The 21,070-nt window shown below is 41.6% G+C and overlaps 1 protein-coding gene across 1 annotated transcript; it reads left to right on the plus strand.

Moving 5' to 3' along the window:
• The first annotated feature begins 3,173 nt into the window (after nt 1-3,173).
• LOC130198118 (cytochrome P450 2J1-like) lies at nt 3,174-6,144 on the plus strand. Its single transcript, XM_056421206.1, has 6 exons — nt 3,174-3,377; nt 3,480-3,642; nt 4,210-4,359; nt 4,833-5,020; nt 5,105-5,246; nt 5,736-6,144. Exons 1-6 carry the CDS (start codon nt 3,174-3,176, stop codon nt 5,909-5,911), a joined length of 1,023 nt encoding a protein of 340 aa, XP_056277181.1. The 3' UTR covers nt 5,912-6,144.
• The last annotated feature ends 14,926 nt before the right edge of the window (nt 6,145-21,070 follow it).

Here is a 21,070-nt window from a genome sequence, read left to right on the forward strand (position 1 = left end):
GCGACAGTTGAGCTCTCGGCAAAGACATTTATTCAGGACGTTGGTGTTTGTGAATAAAAAGATGAATAAGACAATCTCCGGTTGTCTTAACTGTAACTGTTTTAATGTGTTGTACGGCAACCTCGAGTGCCTTGAAAGGCGCCTTATAAATACAATGTGTATTATTAATTATTATAATAAATGGTTCGCGATAAACGGCGTGAATGTATTTAATATACATTAAACCACGGCGTCATGACGCACAGTGAAACATGGCGACACAGGAACCTCTTTGGTTTATAACTCATTGTTCTCCCGTTCACGAGGTGCTGGAGGCAGCGCGCGCTCTGCGCTGCCATCAGTTAACGCTACTGAACAGATCGCTCTCTTGTCCCCCCGAAAGCAAAGCACCGCAACAACGAGCACAGTGCATTTCAATGTTAAATGTCAAATAAATCACTTTAATATGTTAAAGTAAAGGAGCAGATGTGTGTACAGTAAGTCTCGTTTCAACCGGAACAACAGAGCAACTCAGGGTCACGTGCATGCAGGTCACGTGACCGCGGAGGCCCCAGCGCTTCACATCGAACAAAATAAATGCACTTTGCAAATTTTACTTGAAAATTCTATGAAAACGTTCGAGGCGCCATCTTTTTTCTGAAATTGCCAAGTTAAACTTCGACGTTTTGATGCCTTAAATCCACAATCATAGGGGTTTCGATGCCCTACACTAATTGTCAACACACTCCGCACATCTTCAGAAATTTTCACGACAGTCTGCAGCTCAAATATTTTTTTACACGACGAATCATCGACTGAGGCTCACTTTTCACAAAACATCGTTTTCCCCTCATTGCCAGACAACATTTTAAACCTTAAAACTCAAACAGTTTCACTGATTTCTAAACTAAGAACACTTTTATGGATTTACGGGGACACATTAATAATATAAATGCTAAATTAAATGTAAAATGGGTCTTACCGTCACAGTTATAGTCCAAATCAAAGCCCAATCCGTTCAGCAGGGGCTCGTCCTCGGCTCTCGGTCGTCGGAGGGCCTCTTTCAGGGTCTCAGGGTCTCTCGTAGTCCGGATCTCGTGTCGTTCGGTTCGCCAACAAGTTTTGTATCCAGCAAAAAGTCTCAAGAAGTGCAAAAGCCTCAGAGTATCCTTCACAAGTTTGGGTTCACAGGAGAGTCCACGGGGGGTTCAGCTCATGTCAAAGTCCAAAGTGCAAAGGGAAGAATCAGAACCTCCGCGGCCTTTTTATAGCCTCGGTCCGGTTTCCATGGCATTGACGTTAGTGCGCGTGCGTGCGATTGAGCAATACAGAGAGAGATATTAATTATTTCCCCCATATTTTTCATATATTATATATTTGATTCAAACGAGAAATATTATTATTATTATTATTATTATTATTATTATTATTATTATATTATTATTATCATATTATTATTTCTCAGTGATCTATTGCTGTTCAGTATACAGCTGTATGCGCTGTAAAGCCAAACTGGATGCTAATTATATTTTATCATATATTATTATCTCAGTATTTTTTTAAAGGGACCATGAGTTAAAATATAATTTAATTTGTTGCACATACTTCTTCTTGATGATTGGCAGATGTATGATAAATACAAGTGTATTGTCTTCCGACTAAACTACTTAATTTATTTGACAGATACACTTTTACCCTCTCAACTTCTTGAAACTTTTAGAGAGGTAAAATGATTAATGTCCTTTAAAAAAAAAAGTCTGAAGTCCAATATTGTTCTTCTTTTTTTAAAATAAATAATAAATGTGTATCTGCCTTTTACAATAGCAGCACGGGATCGTGGGGGATCCCCAAAGCGACTCGGGATTCCTCAATAGGTAACGTCTCTATGAACGGGACTGTGGGCAATATCGTGTTAACTCATTCAGAAAGTAAATACAAGTTGAGCTGGCTTTATTTGTTTGCATAGTAATTGTCTTAGATTGTATTCGTCATGTTTTCATTAAGCTACGTATTCGTGTTATATGTGTTTCTTAGCCAGTAATGAATGTGTTCAGTACAGCTAACCTAGCTAACACGAACGTGACTCCGTCTTTCTAGAACCGAGCATGCGCAGTTGCCCACAGGAGATGACAAACTATTCTGTGTCCCTTGTGTTTAAATACAGAATAAACTGACGATACTACAAGCCTGCCCAGTTCCATGAGATGCATTGACCAGGAGACATATCACAGGGGTTACACTTTGACACACTCAAAACAAAGTACCTTTTTTAATGTAGGGCTGTAATGCAGCCACTGTTACTGACTGTACCACTTTGCCTGAAACCGTAACTTATTGTGCTGAAGTTGCTGTACTCAGATGCATTTTGGATCAGGCTGGTACGGTTCACCCCTCATGTCCAGGACACTGCTTCACTCACGTCATGACGTCACTGTCACTCAAACTGACTGTTCCCGGAAAAGAAAACGTAGCCTTATCTGCACATAAATGTTTTAATGTACCGGTAATAATAATTAACTTGAAACAGGTAGACAATGTCTCCACTGTCAGCCATGGTAATACACCTCAACACAGACCTCACCTGAAGCCCTGATGGTCCAGCTGCTGCTACTCAACCTGCACTCCATCTACACTGTTTTCTGAATGCATTTCAAAATAATGCCTTAATGAATACATGTAGACCGTATATGAGTAGTATATGTATTTATTTTGAAAGCAATTTAGAATACTTACATAATAGGTTGTAAGATCCGGTAGATACACCTCCTGCTGCAGGGCTTATCTATTTTTATCAGCTCTTCTTCAAAAGGTCAGGACCCCCGTTTACATTGACACCTCTGAACACAACTATTACCTGATAACCAGTGCAGTGTTGCCTAATTTTTGGGGTAGCAGTGTTTGAAACCCTTTACAAAACATTAGGAGGGCAGAGTCCTCTGCTCTGTTGCTTTTTATTTTATTTTATTTTAAATTTTATTTGTCAGGGACAAAGCAGCGCACATTATTACACAAAGTGTACATGTGATACAGAAGGTTTCTAGCCAATTGGCTAATTTGCAACCCCAGTCCCAATATTGAGTCTCTCCCTCTGGAGAGCAATAGGTGAGCTTACTGGCTCTGGGCAACACGGCAGTCTTTTATATGACAAGCAAGGACAGGCTTTATTGATACAGGCTTGAGTCCTCGAGTGCAGAATGGATTCAATCTGTTCTGTATTTGGATCCTTAATTAACTGGGATGTCAAAAGTCTGCTGTTCTTCACTGTAGTTTTCATCCTCACCGCAGATTATATCAAGAACCGTCGGCCGGGAAGCTTCCCCCCGGGGCCCCGGGCCTTTCCTATCGTGGGCAATTTATTCACTCTGGATTACACCAGGACCCATGAGAGTATGACACAGGTAACAGATGTAAAGAAAATATAAAAGATCGAACGGGGACTGTTTGTGTTATCTGTCAAGTTAAGCATCATGCTCTCCATCCTCTCACAATTCCACTCACAGTTATCAGAGAGATACGGAGATGTGTACAGCCTTCGAATGGGCCAGCTGTGGTTCGTGGTGTTGAACCGGTTTGAGGTTCTGAGGGAAGCTCTGGTGGATCAGGGAGACGGCCTGGCAGACCGACCAGACCTCCCACTGCAGCAGGAGATATCCCAGGGACTGGGTGAGCAGACCTCACACACACACATGACAGTAATACACAAATAGAGGTTTATTGTTCCTGCTAAGAATTTAAATGTTGTCAAATCTTCATGATATTTGGGATCAACATCTCCACCAATGTGATTGTTGTAGAATCGATTAGAACATTTCTCTTTAACATAAAAGTTCACACTTTTTTGTTTTTGCAATCACAAATAAAAAGACCAACACTTAATGTGTAAAAAAATAACATTCATTCATTTTCCAGATTTCTATATCGTATCCTTTTTCCACTATCAGGTGGACAAAAGGTAACATGTTTAAGGTATGAGATATATGCACGATAAAAACAAGTAGGCTAAATTCATCTAATACAAATGTAGCTTAGTTGGGCTTCGGAACCAGAGATGGGCCGGGTCCAGTCCTGAGTACGAGTTGCTCGGGGCGCTGTGAAAAAATACATTTACCAGAGGGGACAAATAATTCACTTTTTATTATTGTTACTATTATTATTACTATTTAATATTTCTGGAAAAGAATATCCCTTATATATTTCCTCAATTTTAAATAACATTTTGTCCACGATCAGGTGTACTTTTCAGTAATGGAAATTTATGGAAGCAGAAGAGGTGTTTTGCAATTTCAACCCTCAAACATTTTGGGTTTGGCAAGAAGTCACTTGAACCCAACATCTTGGAGGAATTTTCATATTGTGCAAAAGAGTTCAAGAGCCATAAAGGTAAGAAGTACATTCACAGCTACACATACACAATGATACACAATGACAAATACACACATTACTGAAATCTTTTGTTTAATTGTGGAGGTAAGGCCCAACTCGCAAGGTGTGGGGGATTGGGGGTGCGTGAACCCGGTCGGGATGTAGAAGGGGGTGCGTGGCCTAAAAAGTTTGGGAACCGCTGCTCTACATGGTAAAGCACCCCGAGATCCAGGGTAAGAGCCCCGACCGAATCCGTGAATCCCTTCGTTATCATTCAATAATATGCGAATGTGCGATATTTAAACACACTTGGCATCAGTGACAATTAGGTGCACAATGTGACTGCTCTGATTCCCAAGGTTACAATTAGTGCGCAACAATTTGAGAACTTCTCATTTATGACTAATTCTGTGCAACAAACCTCTTCCTGTAAAACAAACCATTCTGTTCATTAATGTGGAAGTTCTGCGTCTGTCACCCCCGTTTCGCAGCAAAGGTCCAGGCGGAGATAGACGAAGTGATTGGAACGTCCAGACAGCCGTCCATGGAAGATCGCGCCGACCTGCCCTACACGGAGGCAGTCATACACGAGATCCAGAGGATGGCCAACATCGGTCCTCTCAGCCTGCCTCATGCTACCACCCGGGAAATCCATCTGGGAGGCTCCACGATCCCTAAGGTCAGTTGTCATCATGCAATGTATATGTATTCTACACAACCGTGTTGCATCTTTCTGAGTTGTCTTTACAACTCCCATCGCCAGGGAGTGACAGTAATCCCCAATCTGAACTCTGTGCTGTTCGACAAGAATGAGTGGGAGACGCCCGACACCTTTAACCCCGGACACTTCCTGAACCAGGAGGGCAAGTTCGTGAAGCGAGCTGCGTTCCTCCCGTTCTCTGCTGGTGAGGAGCAACACGTTCACTTGTCTTCTTGGTGTCTTCACTTGTATATAGTGGAGTTTGTCCCAGCATGCATTGGGACCCTACGGTGATCCTCACATAGTGTGGGGGGGGTCAGCCCTCTCACGATCAAGCAGAGGACACAGGCCAGAGGCCAGGGATCATAACCACTTCCTTCTTGTGGTACATGTCGGTCTCTGACCGTTTCATTTCTAATGGAAGGAACCGGACATGTTCAAGCCAGGCTGATAAATGTTGTTGGGGGGTTTGAAGAGATGGTAATCTTTTTTTTCTCACGTAAAGTAATTTTGAGTCATGTTAGAATGAGGAACGGGAAGTGTGTATCAACTCTTCACGGTTACCAGAACAGCTAATGTAAAAAAAAAAAAAGAAGCCTTATGAGAATGACTGCTACTGTTGCCTGATAGTAGTTTCATCCCTGGGCCCTAAACAGAGTCTCCAGTTTGTTTCAGTTTGGTTTTCCTGTCTCAGGTAAGCGGGTGTGTCTCGGGGAGAATCTGGCCAGGATGGAGCTCTTCCTCTTCTTCACCTCTTTAATGCAGCATTTTATCATCTCCATGCCTGCTGGGGAGAAGCCTGTGATGGGCTATTGCTTTGGCATCACTCTGGCACCACTTCCATATGAAGTCTGCCTCACCTCCCGCTAAGAGCAGCTCTAAAATAAAAACAAAACTGATATTTGGCTTTAAAATAAATCGGTTTGAAAGCTAGATTAGTATAGCCTGGCTCAATTGTTTAATATTGTTGTAAATCACTTTTTATTTACAAATGTGACAGACATTTTTTACTTTTTCTGTTTCTGTCTGTCTGAAATGTGTGATATAAGTAAACAAAATAAGATGTGAACTGGACCAAGAGGATATGAATTATGAATAATGTAGAAACCCAGATGCATTTAAGGCAACTGCAGTCTAATGTAAACCAAATGTATAAATCACATACACAAACACACACACACACACAATATAAACTGGATATCTTAAATTGTTAGTTTCGGAGGTACAAGTATTTCACAAGCGACAAAGTCCGTTCCAGGAAACAGCCAATCACAGCGCAGCCCTGAACCCCGCCGGTCACCGCGGAGCGGCGCACACAGCTGCAGTCTCGCGATGGATCGACTGAGCGCGGTGTCCTCCGCGTGGCTGGACGGCCGCAGCCTGCTCCTCTTCGCTCTGGTCCTGCTGCTGACCGCAGAGTGTCTGAGGGCCCGCCGGCCCTGCAGCTTCCCCCCGGGGCCCCGGGCTTTTCCTCTCGTGGGCAACATGTTCTCCCTGGACCCCGGCAACGTCCATGGAGACATGACGGAGGTAGGACTGAGGGTGCCCATGTGACGTCAGATGGAGGGAAATGAAACTAAAACAATAATGCTCTTGAAAATAGTTTGACACTCAACATGATCATAATATATTAAACTAGAGTGGGCACTCAGTAGAGCGCATACCTTCGCATATCACACGATTGGGCCCTTGAATTATGAACATGTTGGCATTAGTTGCATGCCAATTGGATAGAAATTGACCGTGCTATGGTAAAAAGAAGATTTTGACCTATCCACGACCTTGACCGTTGACCCGATTGATTCCAAAATCTAATCAAATGGTCCCCGGATAATAACCAATCATCCCACCAAATGTCATGCGATTCAAGAGGATGTTGACCTTTTCATGACCTTGACCTTTGACCCGATCAATCCCAAAATCTAATCAAATGGTCCCCGGATAATAACCAATCATCCCACCAAATTGCATGCGATTCGGTTTAAAACTTTTTTTGTGATGCGAATAACACGCATACAAATAAATAAATACACGGCGATCAAAACAACCTTCCGCATTTTCAATGCGAAGGTAACTAAATAGGAGCCTTTTAAAACGTAAAATGATCTCCACCGTGACCAACTATAAGAGTAAAATGATATTGACTAATAATGCACCAGTAATAATTCTGTAATATATTTCTGCGTCATGAATACTTCTTTAGACACCTTGTGTATATCTTTTCCAATAAAACCTTTACATAAGTAAGATCGCAGGATAAAGCAGGACTTTTACTTGTATATATATCACCGTATTACTGTTTTTAAGAATCTAAAAATGTGGGCATTAATCTCAAGAAACAGTCAGAATAAAATAAGTGGGTTGGATACAATTTAATGAGTATTAACCTGTAAAAATGGGTTAATACTATAATAACTATAACGTGTGTAACCTAGTGGGAAAGAGGTGGTAAGCAGTAAAGCCACTAGAGGGCGCTCTATTTTGGGGAAAGTCAGAAGGACCGAACGAGTGTGTCACGTGACTGACTGGTGGCGTTGGTGATTTTCCCGTGTAAGTAAATGTGTTATAAATGTTGTTTCTATGTTCAACTATTGAAAGATGTTCAATAATATGAGCACATAGAAGTTTATAAGTGTATTGTATGTCGTTAAATATGCCGATGGTGATGTTGACTGATTTTGTCACCATGCGCTGCGCGTTGTGAGACGATTGCGGAGTTACTAATGCGCGTCGCTTTTTTTTTTGTACTATTTTTAACTGTTGGATTCACGATATGTTTTGTATGTATTGTATTTTGTCCTTTCTGTGGACCCCAGGAAGATTAGCGGTCGCTAAGGCGTCAGCTAATGGGGATCCAATAAATAAACAAATAAACAAATAACCGTCCGGTCAGGATACGTTCCGTTGTGATCCATGTTTTATATCATTTGTTGTCTGTCCATTGTTACAGAGATGATGTTTGTTTTTGTTACTTTAGTGCTCTATGGTGTGGGTGTCTGTGAACACCAAAAGCATTGAGAGAGGGCGAGTGCAACCACTGGCACTGGCAAGTCTGTGGCAAGTCTGGCAAGTCTGTGGCAAGTGCCGCTCGGTCCCTGTACTCAGCGACAACTCAGCGGCGTGTTTGCGACGAGTCGCCGGCAGCAACACTCAAGTGGCAGGACAGCAGCAAGCTAACGACACTTGCCGAGAAGCTGTGGGTGGAACAACCATTGTTGTTACGACGGATCAGCTGCCGTTAATCAGTTTTATGATCATAGAATGGAGAAGCTGCGGGTTTTTTCTTTTGTCATTGCCTAAGTGTACAAATAGATAGATAATGTATTTTTTTAGACTTACTTACAATATGCAATACGATATTGCTGTACTATATTGAATATTGTTTTGCTACGACTACGTTTCACTTCGTAATATATAACACTTATATTATATTATGAAATTCTACTTTGAGGAGATGCCACTGTTAGTCTAAAGTTTAAGCACTGGCACTCAGTGGCACTTGCCAGCACTTGCCAGCAGATGCCGCAGCTAGTCAAAAAGTGCCACTACTAGTTAAAAGGTGCCACAGCTAGTCAAAAAGTGCCACTACTAGTTAAAAGGTGCCACAGCTAGTCAAAAAGTGCCACTACAAGTCAAAAAGTGCCAGCAGACGGAGGGTCGGCCAGACGCGTCTGCGGCATGTCTGCGCAGTGACGAGTCTGCGACGACTCAGTGACAAGCTCCATTAAAGTGCCCGGACAGCGGAAGAAATCACTTTCATGATCACAGAATGGAGGAGCTGCGGTTTAGCGAGATAGATAGCTAAAATAGCTAGCTAGATACACAGATTGATATATATATATATATATACATATATATAATGTATTGTTTTACCATGTCATACTGTTATCACAGGGAAGCAGGACTGCTTGAGTTATGTGTTGAGATGTGGCTGCGCTGTATATTCTGTAGGTGTAATGACCTCATTTTCCAGCTCAGTTTGACCTTCTTTGCACGGAGCTTTGAATCGACCTTTCGTGGAAAAAATTATTTATTTTAGTTGTAAGATTCTAGATATGACGTGAAAGCAGTTCATCAGCTCTGCCACAGCCGACTTCAATAATATGGACACAGCGCATGGATGGAGCTTGGAGGGAGTTCCAATATTTGATTAACCACATTGTGAAGTGATATGTTTACCATATTGAAAACACACATATAAAAAATATATTGACGGCCTTGTTACAGTACAACTGAATTCAGCTTTTTGTAGCAACACTTGTTTTACTTTGGTTTGCAGACGGCATCACCATGTGCAGGTTTAAAGACGGTAAATCACAACCGAGCGGCTTGTACGAGTTATTGCCTTTTCTTTTCAGAGCCCAGGACACATTTTCTTCTCATAGTTTTAGATTATTTATCATCATATATACAGCACATGTACAGGATTGCATCTGCAGTTATTGAGGCCTATAAACGTCACAGAATTACTGTGGCTTTTACCAAAAGAGCATTAACAGGTAATGTGAAAACAAACAAACCCACAAAATATTTATTGGCAGCTATCATTGAATGAAAGTAAGACATGGAAGACCAAGACAAAGCGAGCTGGAACTTGAAATAGAGATAGTGAGAGAGGCGAGAGTGAGACAGAAGAAAATCCCTTCCTGACATTTTTTTACAAATCTAGTAGAAATAAAGGCTCGACAACAAGCTAAACAGCCTCCTACAGAGATCCGCCCACACCGCCCACACACTGGCATTCACTTACATCAGAGTCCACGTCTCGTGGTACATGTGAGCGTAAACAAGTGGACAAGTTGCCAAGCAGTGTGTGATCGACAGGCTGCATGCACCCTGAGGCAAATCAGAGAAACAGCCCGAGTCTGAATATATGATTCATAAATCTGGAAAGCTTTCAAACCCCTAAACCTGCTTCATTCTTTGACTGAAAAACAGTATGAGAAAAGGAAAAGGAGATTCCAACCATGTTGTTCCGAAGGCTTCACAGTCAACAACAACTTATAGTCACTTTGCATCCCCTGTCATCGTCATTCCACAACTCTTCATCTCTCCACCTCCCTCTGCCTCACTCTGCCTGACTCTGCCATATCGACTGACAAGTGGATGTGTTTACCGTCTCATGCATGCCACCAAGCTCAAACTCAGCTAGGAAAAAACACCAGCAATGGAGCTGTCTGCCTGTCTGCCTGCCTGTCTGCCTGCCTGTCTGTCTGCATCTGGGATCTGCAACCTTAGGCCAGACATTCAAACATCCATCACAACAAGGACGTTGTACCTCGAGGTGTGGAAGTGTAGGAGCTGCTTATTTGCCTTCTCTCACTTTAGATATAGAAATCTAAATATTCGTGCTGACAGAGAAGTTTAGAAGTGGAGCGATTTATTGCTCGTCTGCATGTGCTGTCAACAAGTATTCAGATCCTTACTTAATGTTTTTAAAATCACCAAAACTAAGGAGCTGATTGTGGACTTTAGGAGGGTACAACAACAGAGGACGTACTCACCACTGGGGATTAACGGGACTACTGTGAACAAGGCAGCCTCTACCACAGGCAGGATCCTAGGACCTCCCACACACACACACACACACACACACACACACACACACACACACACACACACACACTTACTGTAAATATTGTGTTTTTTATTGTAAATAGTGTGTACTTGTTGCCCATTCCTGCTGAGCATTGCCACTTTCATCACTGCAGTGTGTATGTGACAAATAAAACATCTTGAATCTTGAATCTTGAATACTGACGGCTGAAATTAATGTGCAATTCCTCTCGAATCTTCTGAGCATTTCTGTGCCTTTCAGTTCATTATTTTGGAAGACAAAGTTAGTGGTGAGCTGGTGAACACTGTGGAGCACCAACAGCTGAAGAGGGAAGTCGTCTTGAGTTGGTGGAGACCAAAAACAGAGCTCGGCTGTAGCTCAGTGGGGAGAGTGGTCATACCGTAACCACAAGGTACGCGTTGGATCCCCCATTAGTTGCATGTTGAAGTGCCCTTGAGCAAGACACTGAACCCCCAGTTGCTGCCCGGGCGCTTCACTGCAGCCCTTAACAACTAAGGATGGGTCAAATGCAGAGAAGAATTTCTCCACGGGAAAAAAAAAAAAATGTATTATTATTATTATGAGACCAGAAATACAAATAGATGCCAATGTTGCTCCATATCTCTGATGTGTAAATAGGCCATTGATAAAGTTGATAACATGCCAGTGCTCAGAGCTCCATTCCAATCCCTCAAAGTGGCTTTGAAATGCAGCACATAATTACAAATGTAAGTATAAGTAACAATACAAAAATGTAACTGACAAATAATAGTCCTGCATTCCAAGTCTTTCTAGAGTAAAAGAAGAAAAGAAATATTCGCAAAATGTACTTAAATTATCAAAGTACTCATTATGAAGTAAAATACCGCCTTTTATGAGTATTATCATATTCCTGGATTCTTAATGTGTTGACAGCATTTTCAAGCTGAAGCTAATAGTGAAAACACTTTTATCTGTAACAATGCATTATATAATTAAATTGTTTTTTATCCATAATGCAAATAGTGCCTGTAGCTCTCATATAAATGTGATGGAGTAAACAAATCCGACATTGGCAGAGCAAGAAATGGAAATACAGGACTTAAAACTAAGAACAATAATTGCCTAATGCACTTTGTTACCTTCTTCAACTATGACAGTTGTTTGACAAATGTTATAATCTATTTTTGGTGATGTCTTTTAAAAACTCTGCACAGATTATAATCCCTGTGATAAATGTACTGCACAGACCACGGGAGATCGTCTGGTTGTGCTGCTGTGAGTTGGTTCTTTGCGATTAGAGGAACTTGGCAGGAGGCTGTGGGCCTTGTTGCTCCCATGCTGGTTAACAGGATGTGCAGCAGGGAGGTCATGGAGCCGTTGGAGGGAGAGAGGCCTCTGATTTACACACTTTGAACCCGGCTACGATCCGGATCACGGCCCTCACAAACGAGGCCCATAGGACACAGAGGGGATGCCAAGAATATTATCACCAAAGGTAACTATAAGACATATCTCTCTCTCTCTCTCTCTCTCAAACTTTTTTTCCCTCTCTGCCCCCCCCCCCCTCTCCAAAAAACTGAACTTTAGTACACCCAGCCTCTCCAAAAGATTAGCATTGGTTGCAGCAATTAATTGGGGCTGGTCTAATGAGGCTCCAGCAGGGGAAGCCACGGTGTTACAGCCCGCAGCTATGAAGGGGGATTTAAAAAGGGGAAACATGCTGAGACTAACGTTTTCAAAGCTGGTGTGCATGATGGCACATTTCTCAGCCAAAACATGATTATTTTGTTTACCTGCAAAATCACAGGGCTTTAATTCACTGCTGTCAAGGAAACAACAGTAAATCTAATCCATACATAGAATAACTTGAAAAAGGTATGTTTTAAACTAATAACTTTGGATGTGGGCATAAAAAGAAACACTTGAGCAAAAGCCATGAACTACACACAAAAAACAACTATATACAAGACCAGAGTAGAACTAAGAGAAGACAACTTGACGGATGACTTGATTAACTTTTATGTAAGCGAAAGTGCAAAAGATGGAGGCTCCATTGTGCGAAGGTCAGAAAAACAAGCCATTAATTTATTTTTTTAAGGCTCCATCCCCTGCGATGCATGAGGCTTGTAAAAAAAGACATCTTCCCACAACAATGTCACAGCACAAACAGCTGAAACACAGGTTCAGATGCTTGGCTGTTGACATGAATGAGGCCTGTTGTGGAGGCAGGGTGACAGGAAGAGACGGTTTGAAGCCCTGAAGCCCACGTCCTTAAGTACACACCGTGAAAACTAATCTTTGTGGACTCTGTTCCCTGGACTGCCTTTAATACTGGCACAGCGTACTGACTGCAACACAACCACGTATTGTTCCAGAGGGGAAACTGCTTCTGTGGCACTGAGAGCAAATATGATGTGACCGGGCTTGTTTGTTCAGTGTTTCACATGATGAGACCTGTGATTGTAACATAGCTTCAGGTTCAACTTCCCCTGAGAGATTGAGTGAGAGAACCATCGTCCTGAAAGAAAAGATTATCGAAATGTGCATTTCCACTTTCTTTTTGCAGTTTTGGAAGACTGGGTTGGGAAGATCCATACCGCTGCAGTCAGCAGCCGGCTAGCTTAGTTTAGCACATTTGCTGGAATTAGGGGGAATTAGCTATCTTGTCATTTTTTCCACTTTGGATTTTGGGCAAAGTAAACAAACAACATGTTAATTAGTTTTAGATTTAGTGCTAGTAGATGGATTTTGATGTCTTTGGACAGAGCCAGGCTGGCTGTTGCCTCCTGTTTCCTGTTTCCTGTTTCCCTGTTGTCTGTATGCTGAGCTGAGCTAAACGGCTGCTGGGCATAGCTTCATATTTACAATACTGACTCAATGAAAGATGTCCAAGAACTGTCAGCGAGAAGGCATACATCCCAAATTGTTGCAGTATTTCTTTAACATGGTTTTAACATAAATGTTGAATAACGGTTGAGAAACAAATATATATATTCAGCAGGCCCATTTAACATTGCTTGTGAGATATTCCATAATTTATGGCGTTATCTAACATGAATGTAACTTAACAAAAATCTTTTCTGGGTTAAAGGTTCAGTTGATGTCTGTTTTGTGGGACAGATTTTGTCAATTTGAATACAAACATACAGAATAATTTAACCCTTGTGTTGCCTTAGGGTCATTTTGACCCGAATCAATATTACACCCTCCCCCCGCTTTAGGATTAATTTGACCCCATTCAATGTTTAATGTCGGTGTTCTTTCGGTAGTCAACAAACAAACATAAAGTGCCTCACACTTAAACTTGGAAAACAATATTAATTCTAATAATTTTCTGGAGGTTTTAATTGCTGGCGTCAAATTGAACCCAAAGGGTAAAATATGTTAGTAAATATAAAGGTAACAGGAGGGTGAAACATTGAATCGGGTCAAAATGACCCAAAGGCGGGGGGAGGGTGTAATATTGATTCGGGTCAAAATGACCCTAAGGCAACACAAGGGTTAAACTCGCTGCACAGCTGGGTCAATATTTGATCGTAACAAACTTTACTGCCGTTTTTTATACAAAGATATGTTCAACATTCTTCTATGACAGGTTACTCCAACCTTCTAGCTATGAAAGTTTGCTTTGGTCTATCATTCATGCCAGTGATTAAATTTCTACTCAATGAGTCAGTGGGACATGAGGGTCAAATGTTTTTAACATGGACAATGACGTCGAAAATTAAGCCCTGGACAAAAGAACATAAATACTACAACAGGTGACTTTAGCTGGACTAAAACTGCTGCACATGCCAAAGTAATAACAAGACTGCATCTACTGATTTAATCCTGGGACTGCTGAGGAGTCAACATAAGGTGTTCTTGTACCTCTGAAACAACCTGTTGCCACACTTACTGGTAAAAACCAACAAAAACACAAGGCTGAAAGCGCTTTGTTAGGCCATTCAATTTCAATTAGGATTTGGGATTCGAGATTAACATGGATCAGGGCAGTCATTAGAGACTCAGCAGATGGTCAGAGGTCATTAACTCTATGTGACATCTGATTATTCTTCTCATGCATAGGTAGCTCTGGCAACAAATGTCTTATTATAAATAAATAAACTCCCCTCTTGTGTCTAACAACAACAACCAGAAACTACAACTCACTTCAATAAGGGTTACATTAAAGGTTTAGTTCTACATCTAGGGAAATACACTCTGGCAGAAAGTTAAGTGAGAACATCGTAATGACTCTCGAGTTTGTATGGTAAATATTAGGCTGCAGCAGCCGGTTAGCTTAGCTTAGCACAAAGACTGTAAACGGGGGGAAACGGCTAGCTTGGCTCTGTCTGATGGGAATCAATCTAACAATCAAACGAAAGAGACCTTTAAATTCCCCTTTTTATGTTATTTGTTCAATTCGTTGAGGTTTTATTTGCACGCAATGGTAAAATTGTGTGAAAACGTGTCACTGTTTAAACTCTGCTTAAACAAACAAGATATGTTAATAAGTGAGCTTCAGGTGTGCAGGTAGACAGATTTATCAAACAAATACACAGTGCATTGTCCTTTTAAAACAGAAATAAGAGACACAAGTGTTTCATCTCATTCTGTCAGTGCACAGCTGCTGTGGTACAGTTATAGGTCAGAACCCCTACTGTTCTGGAAGAAAACTTTGTAACTCAAGTCCTCCTTCATGTTTCTTCCTTCATGTTCCTTCTCCAAACCACCAGCTGCTGAGCACTCAACAGTAAGAGGCCGTCTGCCAGTTACAGAACAGGCCACATTCACAGTCAGATCCTCCTTCAGTTCAAGTGTCTCCTCCATCCGACCTGCTCCCATCTCCACTCCCGTTAATTAAAATTAATGGGGCAATTAATTAGTATCACTGTGATCAGTAACCTACACCCAGTGGCCTCGAGTGCTCCTTACTCTGGGGTGAACACAGTATGCGTTTTGAAATTCATGGGAACCAGGCTTAATAACTGGGGTGCACACTGCCAAGGGGATCATTTATGAGGACAAAGAGGGGAGGAAATGTGTCCTCTGAAACTCTGGGGAGAATAAACAGCTATATGCTTATCACATCTGAGGGTAGGACCATGCATGACATGTAAGAGATGAGTTCTGGAAAGCTCGTTTAGCAGCCACAGCTGGCTCATTTGAGCTGAATCCCCCGACAATGTTAATATGAGTTTGAGTTATTTATGGCTACTGCATTTAGCATGGGATTCATCCTTGACCTTGCTAACTTGTTTTGGTGACCAGAGGGATTTCTATCTGAGCAAACAGAGAACTGCTGCAGGCTTTCTCATTATGTTTAGAAATACGTGACAAAAATAATCCGATATTTTAGTGTATTTATAAACACTGTTAAAGGATTATTTTTACATTTTGAGAAATACGCTTAGGCCTTTTCTAATCGATAACACAGTAACATCTGCGTGTTTGCTTTGTTGTACGTATTAAAAAAGCTAAATATAGCTTGCATCGCAATAAGTGAGCTTTAGAGATGTTGGTAGTATGTACCTTTGGACAGAGCAGTAAGGATCCCGAATATGACTCAATCACTGCCTGCGCTTCGTGCATATTCTGAATCTCACTCATGCATGCACAACTAAGTTGCCATGCAAGGAAGTGGTTGTTGCGGTGTTCTCATCTGGAGAGTTTATGCTGTGTGTTGTTGTTCTCACCTGTCTGAACACGATGTCCTCCACTATCTGCTCCTGGTTCCTTCTCAAAGCATAGTAGGCTATCACGTGGTTTTCTGGTCCCACTGGATCCTCACAATCTAAACGGTTTGACCCGATTCAACCCTCACATCAAGGATCAACAGTCATGTCCTCACACACCTAAAGGTCAAAGGTCCTGACCATGTTAGCATTTAGCATGCCACTAGCTGGCTTTAAGGCAATCGTTAATTAAGATGTAACGTTGTTTGTGACTATTTCTACTCAGAGAAAAGTTGTTGACGGGGCGGGGGGGTGCTAGTGACTATTTTTTTGCTCCATCCCAATGCGCGCAGACCGGCGTCGGAGCTCTGCAGCGGAACAATCGAGAGGTTTTTTCAGCGTGAGGAATTCGATGTGTGGCGGGAGTGCGTGAGATAAGACCGAAATGCGTGAGTCTCACGCTCAATGCGTGAGACTTGAGAGCCCTGCCTTAGTTATGATTCCTCAGTAAGCTACAGCCTTCAGTCATCAGCATGAATGGTGTCTTGCATGTCAAACATATTCGGCAAGTTTACAGCTGTTGTGTAATTGTTTTTAAGGGAAGAAAAGACTCAATGTATCGGTGCAATCTGTCCCTTAACCGCCTTGATATTAAATATCGTACTCACTAAAAAATAAGATTTTCTTCACTGTCAGAGAGGGTCCTAACTCCAAAATACAGCACCATGCAGAACTGATGGCACACCCAACTGCTGAGGTCAACCACGGTCCATACATATTTACATCCAAATTTGGATGTGTGTACATTCTGTACTTTTCTGCTTCCTGCCAGATGGGACACTCGTCGTTGAGTCCGTGAGCGGTGAAAGCACAGACGGAACAGCATGAAGAGTGTGGAGAAGTGAGGGTGTCTATGTGGAGTCAATCAGCAGGAGCGTGTGCCTCATGACCAAGAGGTAAAACTATCTCATGGTAAACAAAAACTGAACCCGCGGGGCAGAAGCAATGATGAAAACACATTAATCTGTATCATGTAACACACGTCTATACATGTGTGTGCTGAGCTAGAGATGTAAGGAATGTAAAAGGAGACGACTGTACATCTACGCATGCACGAAAGATACCTGCATGTATGAAGTGTGTCGATGTGTTGAATTAAGTCAGCTGCACAAACAGAGTTCTGGGGCACATTGTCTTTCATCTCGTCTTGTGTGACTTTGGTTTTGACCTCAAAGAGAAGAAATTGTCGAGTGCTCATTCTCGTAAAGGATGTTAAAAAAAAGCAAAGCACACAGAGACCGTAAAGATGTTGGCTTCTTGAAAAAAGCTGAAGCCTAACATTTGTGTGGGAACTGAAGTAGTCCCTATACATTGATGCCAAATGGGATCCATCCTTATTCGAAGACAGCGTGTTTGAGTCCTCACAGGAAATCTCTCATATCCTCCTAGCCTGCTCGCTGTTTGCTCTGGAGCCAAACCAGAGGTGAAATGTATCCCACCTCGTCCATCAGGGCGGCTGGAGGCTGAAAGTTAAAGGGTTTCATTTGCTTCGGTGCCATGTCATTATCAGCATGCAGCTGCTGGGACAATAATAGCAGAACCGTCTCCAAAAGGGCCCCAGTGGTAACAGGGTCAGGGGTCAGGCTAAACCACCAGAATTGATACGCTCTTGCTTTGCACCACTAGGAGGCAGGAGTGGGTCTTACCTGGCTGACTGCTGTTCTCAACATGCTGGAGAGTGGAAACTGGTTCACGGTTCTCCTCTGCGTGCCTCTAGTGGGTAGGAATCAGGACATGTTTCCCTGCAACCACGTCTGTTTGTCCACATTGATTTAATTCCTTTTTTGACAGTAAGAATTTTCTGTACCATTTGAATCATAGTTTATGAGGTCACTGTGATTACCTTTGAATGGAAATACTGAAAATCCCAAAACTCATCACTTTGAGTGGAACATTTTAATAAGTGACATTGTCACATTCGCAGGAGAGAGGCACAGGTGTAATAATTAACTCTGGCTGCATTCCATTGAGGTGTACCAGTTTATGGGTCCAGGCATTATGCGCGGCGGCTCCCTAACGAGGCTTTCTGGGACACAGAGTTCATGTTAATGTGTAACATCTCAACTCTTTATGTTCAAAAAAGTCAATCTAAACTAAAAAAAACTAAATACTAAATCTCTAAATCCGACTTTGAATAAAGCATCGAACATTCCTGACCACACCCCCACCAAAAAAACTAGAATCTTGTCTTGCTTATTTCTTCATCAGTTATGATAGTGATTATCAGTTAAAAAGCAGCGTCCTCTTGTCTCCCTCCCTGAAGCTCTCCCCGATGTATCTATCCTGTCCATCCTGATTCTTTTGACCCAAATTACAGGGCAGTGGCCTCCATTCACTCATCCTGAGCCCGAGCCATCGTGCAAGCGGCTCCTCGTGAATATCTCATTGTGTCAGAAAGGAACATCCTGTCGGGCAGGTGACATTTGGCTTAATCCAAGATAAGTGAGGTGGGCAGCAGGTGAAACATTCCCAAGACATGGTTTATGTGTAATAATGTCTGGTAAAAAGAAACATAATTTCAGTATTACAATATAACAATATGTCATGCAGCCTATTGCTTTAAAATGTCCTTCAGTTTCGTCTTCAAAATGACTCGCAATCTTTTTTGGAGGTTTGTTCTTCATATGAATTCCGTTATGCTTTCTGGCAAACACAAGCGGAAAAGAATCAGAGAATATATAATTCAAAAACCTCATAGAATAGTCCCAAATGGAAAAGATCATAGATCACAGTTTGTCCGTGGGAAGCAGATGTTTACAGCTGTTCCCCTGTTCCCATCCCTTTTTACAGGCTAAGTCTGGGGCTGCGCTGGGATTTACAGATGTTTTGTGTTTGGAATCTGGGTAAAAGGTCACCATGCCGGTTCGGGATGGGAGCGGCCATTGTTGAAAATGGAATAAGCAGCTGTGGGTGTGAATCCGGTGATGATCAGTCACATATGACTCTATGGCTTGAGGGTTTGAATGAGAGGAAACAGCGGAGGAAGGTTATTGCACATTATTTAAATAAAAGTAAAAACAATAAAACAAATATGTAATGAATCCATTTGCTTTGTCTGTCTTCAAGTAAATATACTATACTATATCAAATCCACTGTGACTAAAATGTGACTATTGGCCTGATGGATCTTCCTGATCTTGTTCATCTGTAATTATAATACATGACATATAATGAGAGCATATCATTTTTAATCCACTTTCGACACTTTGGGTACACAATGCTCTTTGTACCTTCGTAACATTTTCAATGCAGGACCTTTGCTTGTAATAGTGCTTTTTTTTTTTTACTATTGGTAATATTTTATATTATATATATTGAACTAAAAGATCTGAATACTTCATCCGCCACTGCCACAGGAGTCAGAATAGATTATAACAATGACAATATGTTGTTGAATTGTTGTGCAATTCTATCTTTACGGTCATGATGCACAAGCAAGAGTCATCCCAAAATACAGTGAAAAACAAATTCAAGTCAAACTGGATTTGACTCATGCCAACTGCAACCGTGAAACATAAAAATAGGATCACAATCAACTCGAGGCCATTTCATAACCACACAATGTTCTTCATCACAGGTTCCTGAACAACCAGCTCGACACTCAGCTGTAATTATCTTTGATATTCCTTGAAGAAAAACAAATTATTCTCTATTTGCTTGATTATGATCCAGCCAAAAGTGAAGTGGTGCTGTTCTCCTTTCAGCCCCGTACTGGTCACCAGCTCACATACACGGAAACATGTAGATGACATCTGGAACCAAAAACAGTTCTTCAGAGTGATGCCAAAGAAGAAGCACTTCTGGTTCCACAAAGAACGTTTTAGAGAATTTAAAGAACCCAGCAAGGTGCCTTAAAGAACCGTAACAAATTTTTCTGTGAGTTCTGTAACATAAAGAATCACTGCAATAAGGCATGCACATTCTTTCCGTGTATAATCTTGTAGATTGTACACGTACAAGACAATCATCAAGTGTTACTGCTGTCTCTGAATCTCTTTCAAGAAGCAGGTGTCTTTCTGAGATATGATCCTGCTTGTACCTGCACAAGACAAATAACTTTCAGCTAATGAGATCTACTTCACAGACTTCAGCACACACACACACATATATATATATATAATATATATATATATAAACGTATTCGATTCAGTGATAATCTTGCTAACTGAAAGGATATGTGACTGTATTCGTTGCTCATATTGAAAGGAAAAATAAGAGGTTGTCAAAGTGGAAACCCCTCTCTGCCAAGGCTTTCGGAAAGTAATGCATGTTTGTTACATTCCACACTATTAAATCAGGGACGTGTAATTCCCCTGCACTGAGTTTTCCCTCTGAGCACTGTCAGCAGTCTCTCAGTTACCTTTCACCTACTTAGTCTGGGCTGCAGACAGGAGAGGGTTAAAGCAGCTTTCTTTGTGGTCTGGCACCACCACCACATCACTCTAGGCCTACACGAGGTTGTAAAAAAAAAAAAAAACTAGAGCCCCGTAATGTGGGCACTCTCTGTGCTGTGAACTTTCCCCTAATTCTCACAGTCTCCCCAGCAGTAGAGCTTTGCTGAGGAGCACCTCAGGCCAAATTGTAGTCATGTTCCTCCCCTGGCGTGCTCCACGGAGTCACTGACTTCATTCATCCACAGATGCTTAAGAAACCCTTCATACAAATGTTGGATTAAAGAAAAAATATAATCTCAGCTATCCATCTATCAAATAACACAGAATTTATATATTTCAGGTTCAATTTCAAACAAATTAAGGAAATTATTCCCTTGAC

This window comes from Pseudoliparis swirei, chromosome 8 (assembly GCF_029220125.1).
Source record: "Pseudoliparis swirei isolate HS2019 ecotype Mariana Trench chromosome 8, NWPU_hadal_v1, whole genome shotgun sequence".
Taxonomy (NCBI): domain Eukaryota; kingdom Metazoa; phylum Chordata; class Actinopteri; order Perciformes; family Liparidae; genus Pseudoliparis; species Pseudoliparis swirei.

Excerpts from the sequence above, each read along its gene's own strand:
- LOC130198118 (XM_056421206.1), top strand. The coding sequence starts at position 3,174 with ATGGATTCAATCTGTTCTGTATTTGGATCCTTAATTAACTGGGATGTC. Across the intron at positions 3,378-3,479 it reads CCCATGAGAGTATGACACAG|TTATCAGAGAGATACGGAGA; the intron begins GTAACAGATGTA and ends TTCCACTCACAG. Across the intron at positions 5,021-5,104 it reads GAGGCTCCACGATCCCTAAG|GGAGTGACAGTAATCCCCAA; the intron begins GTCAGTTGTCAT and ends TCCCATCGCCAG.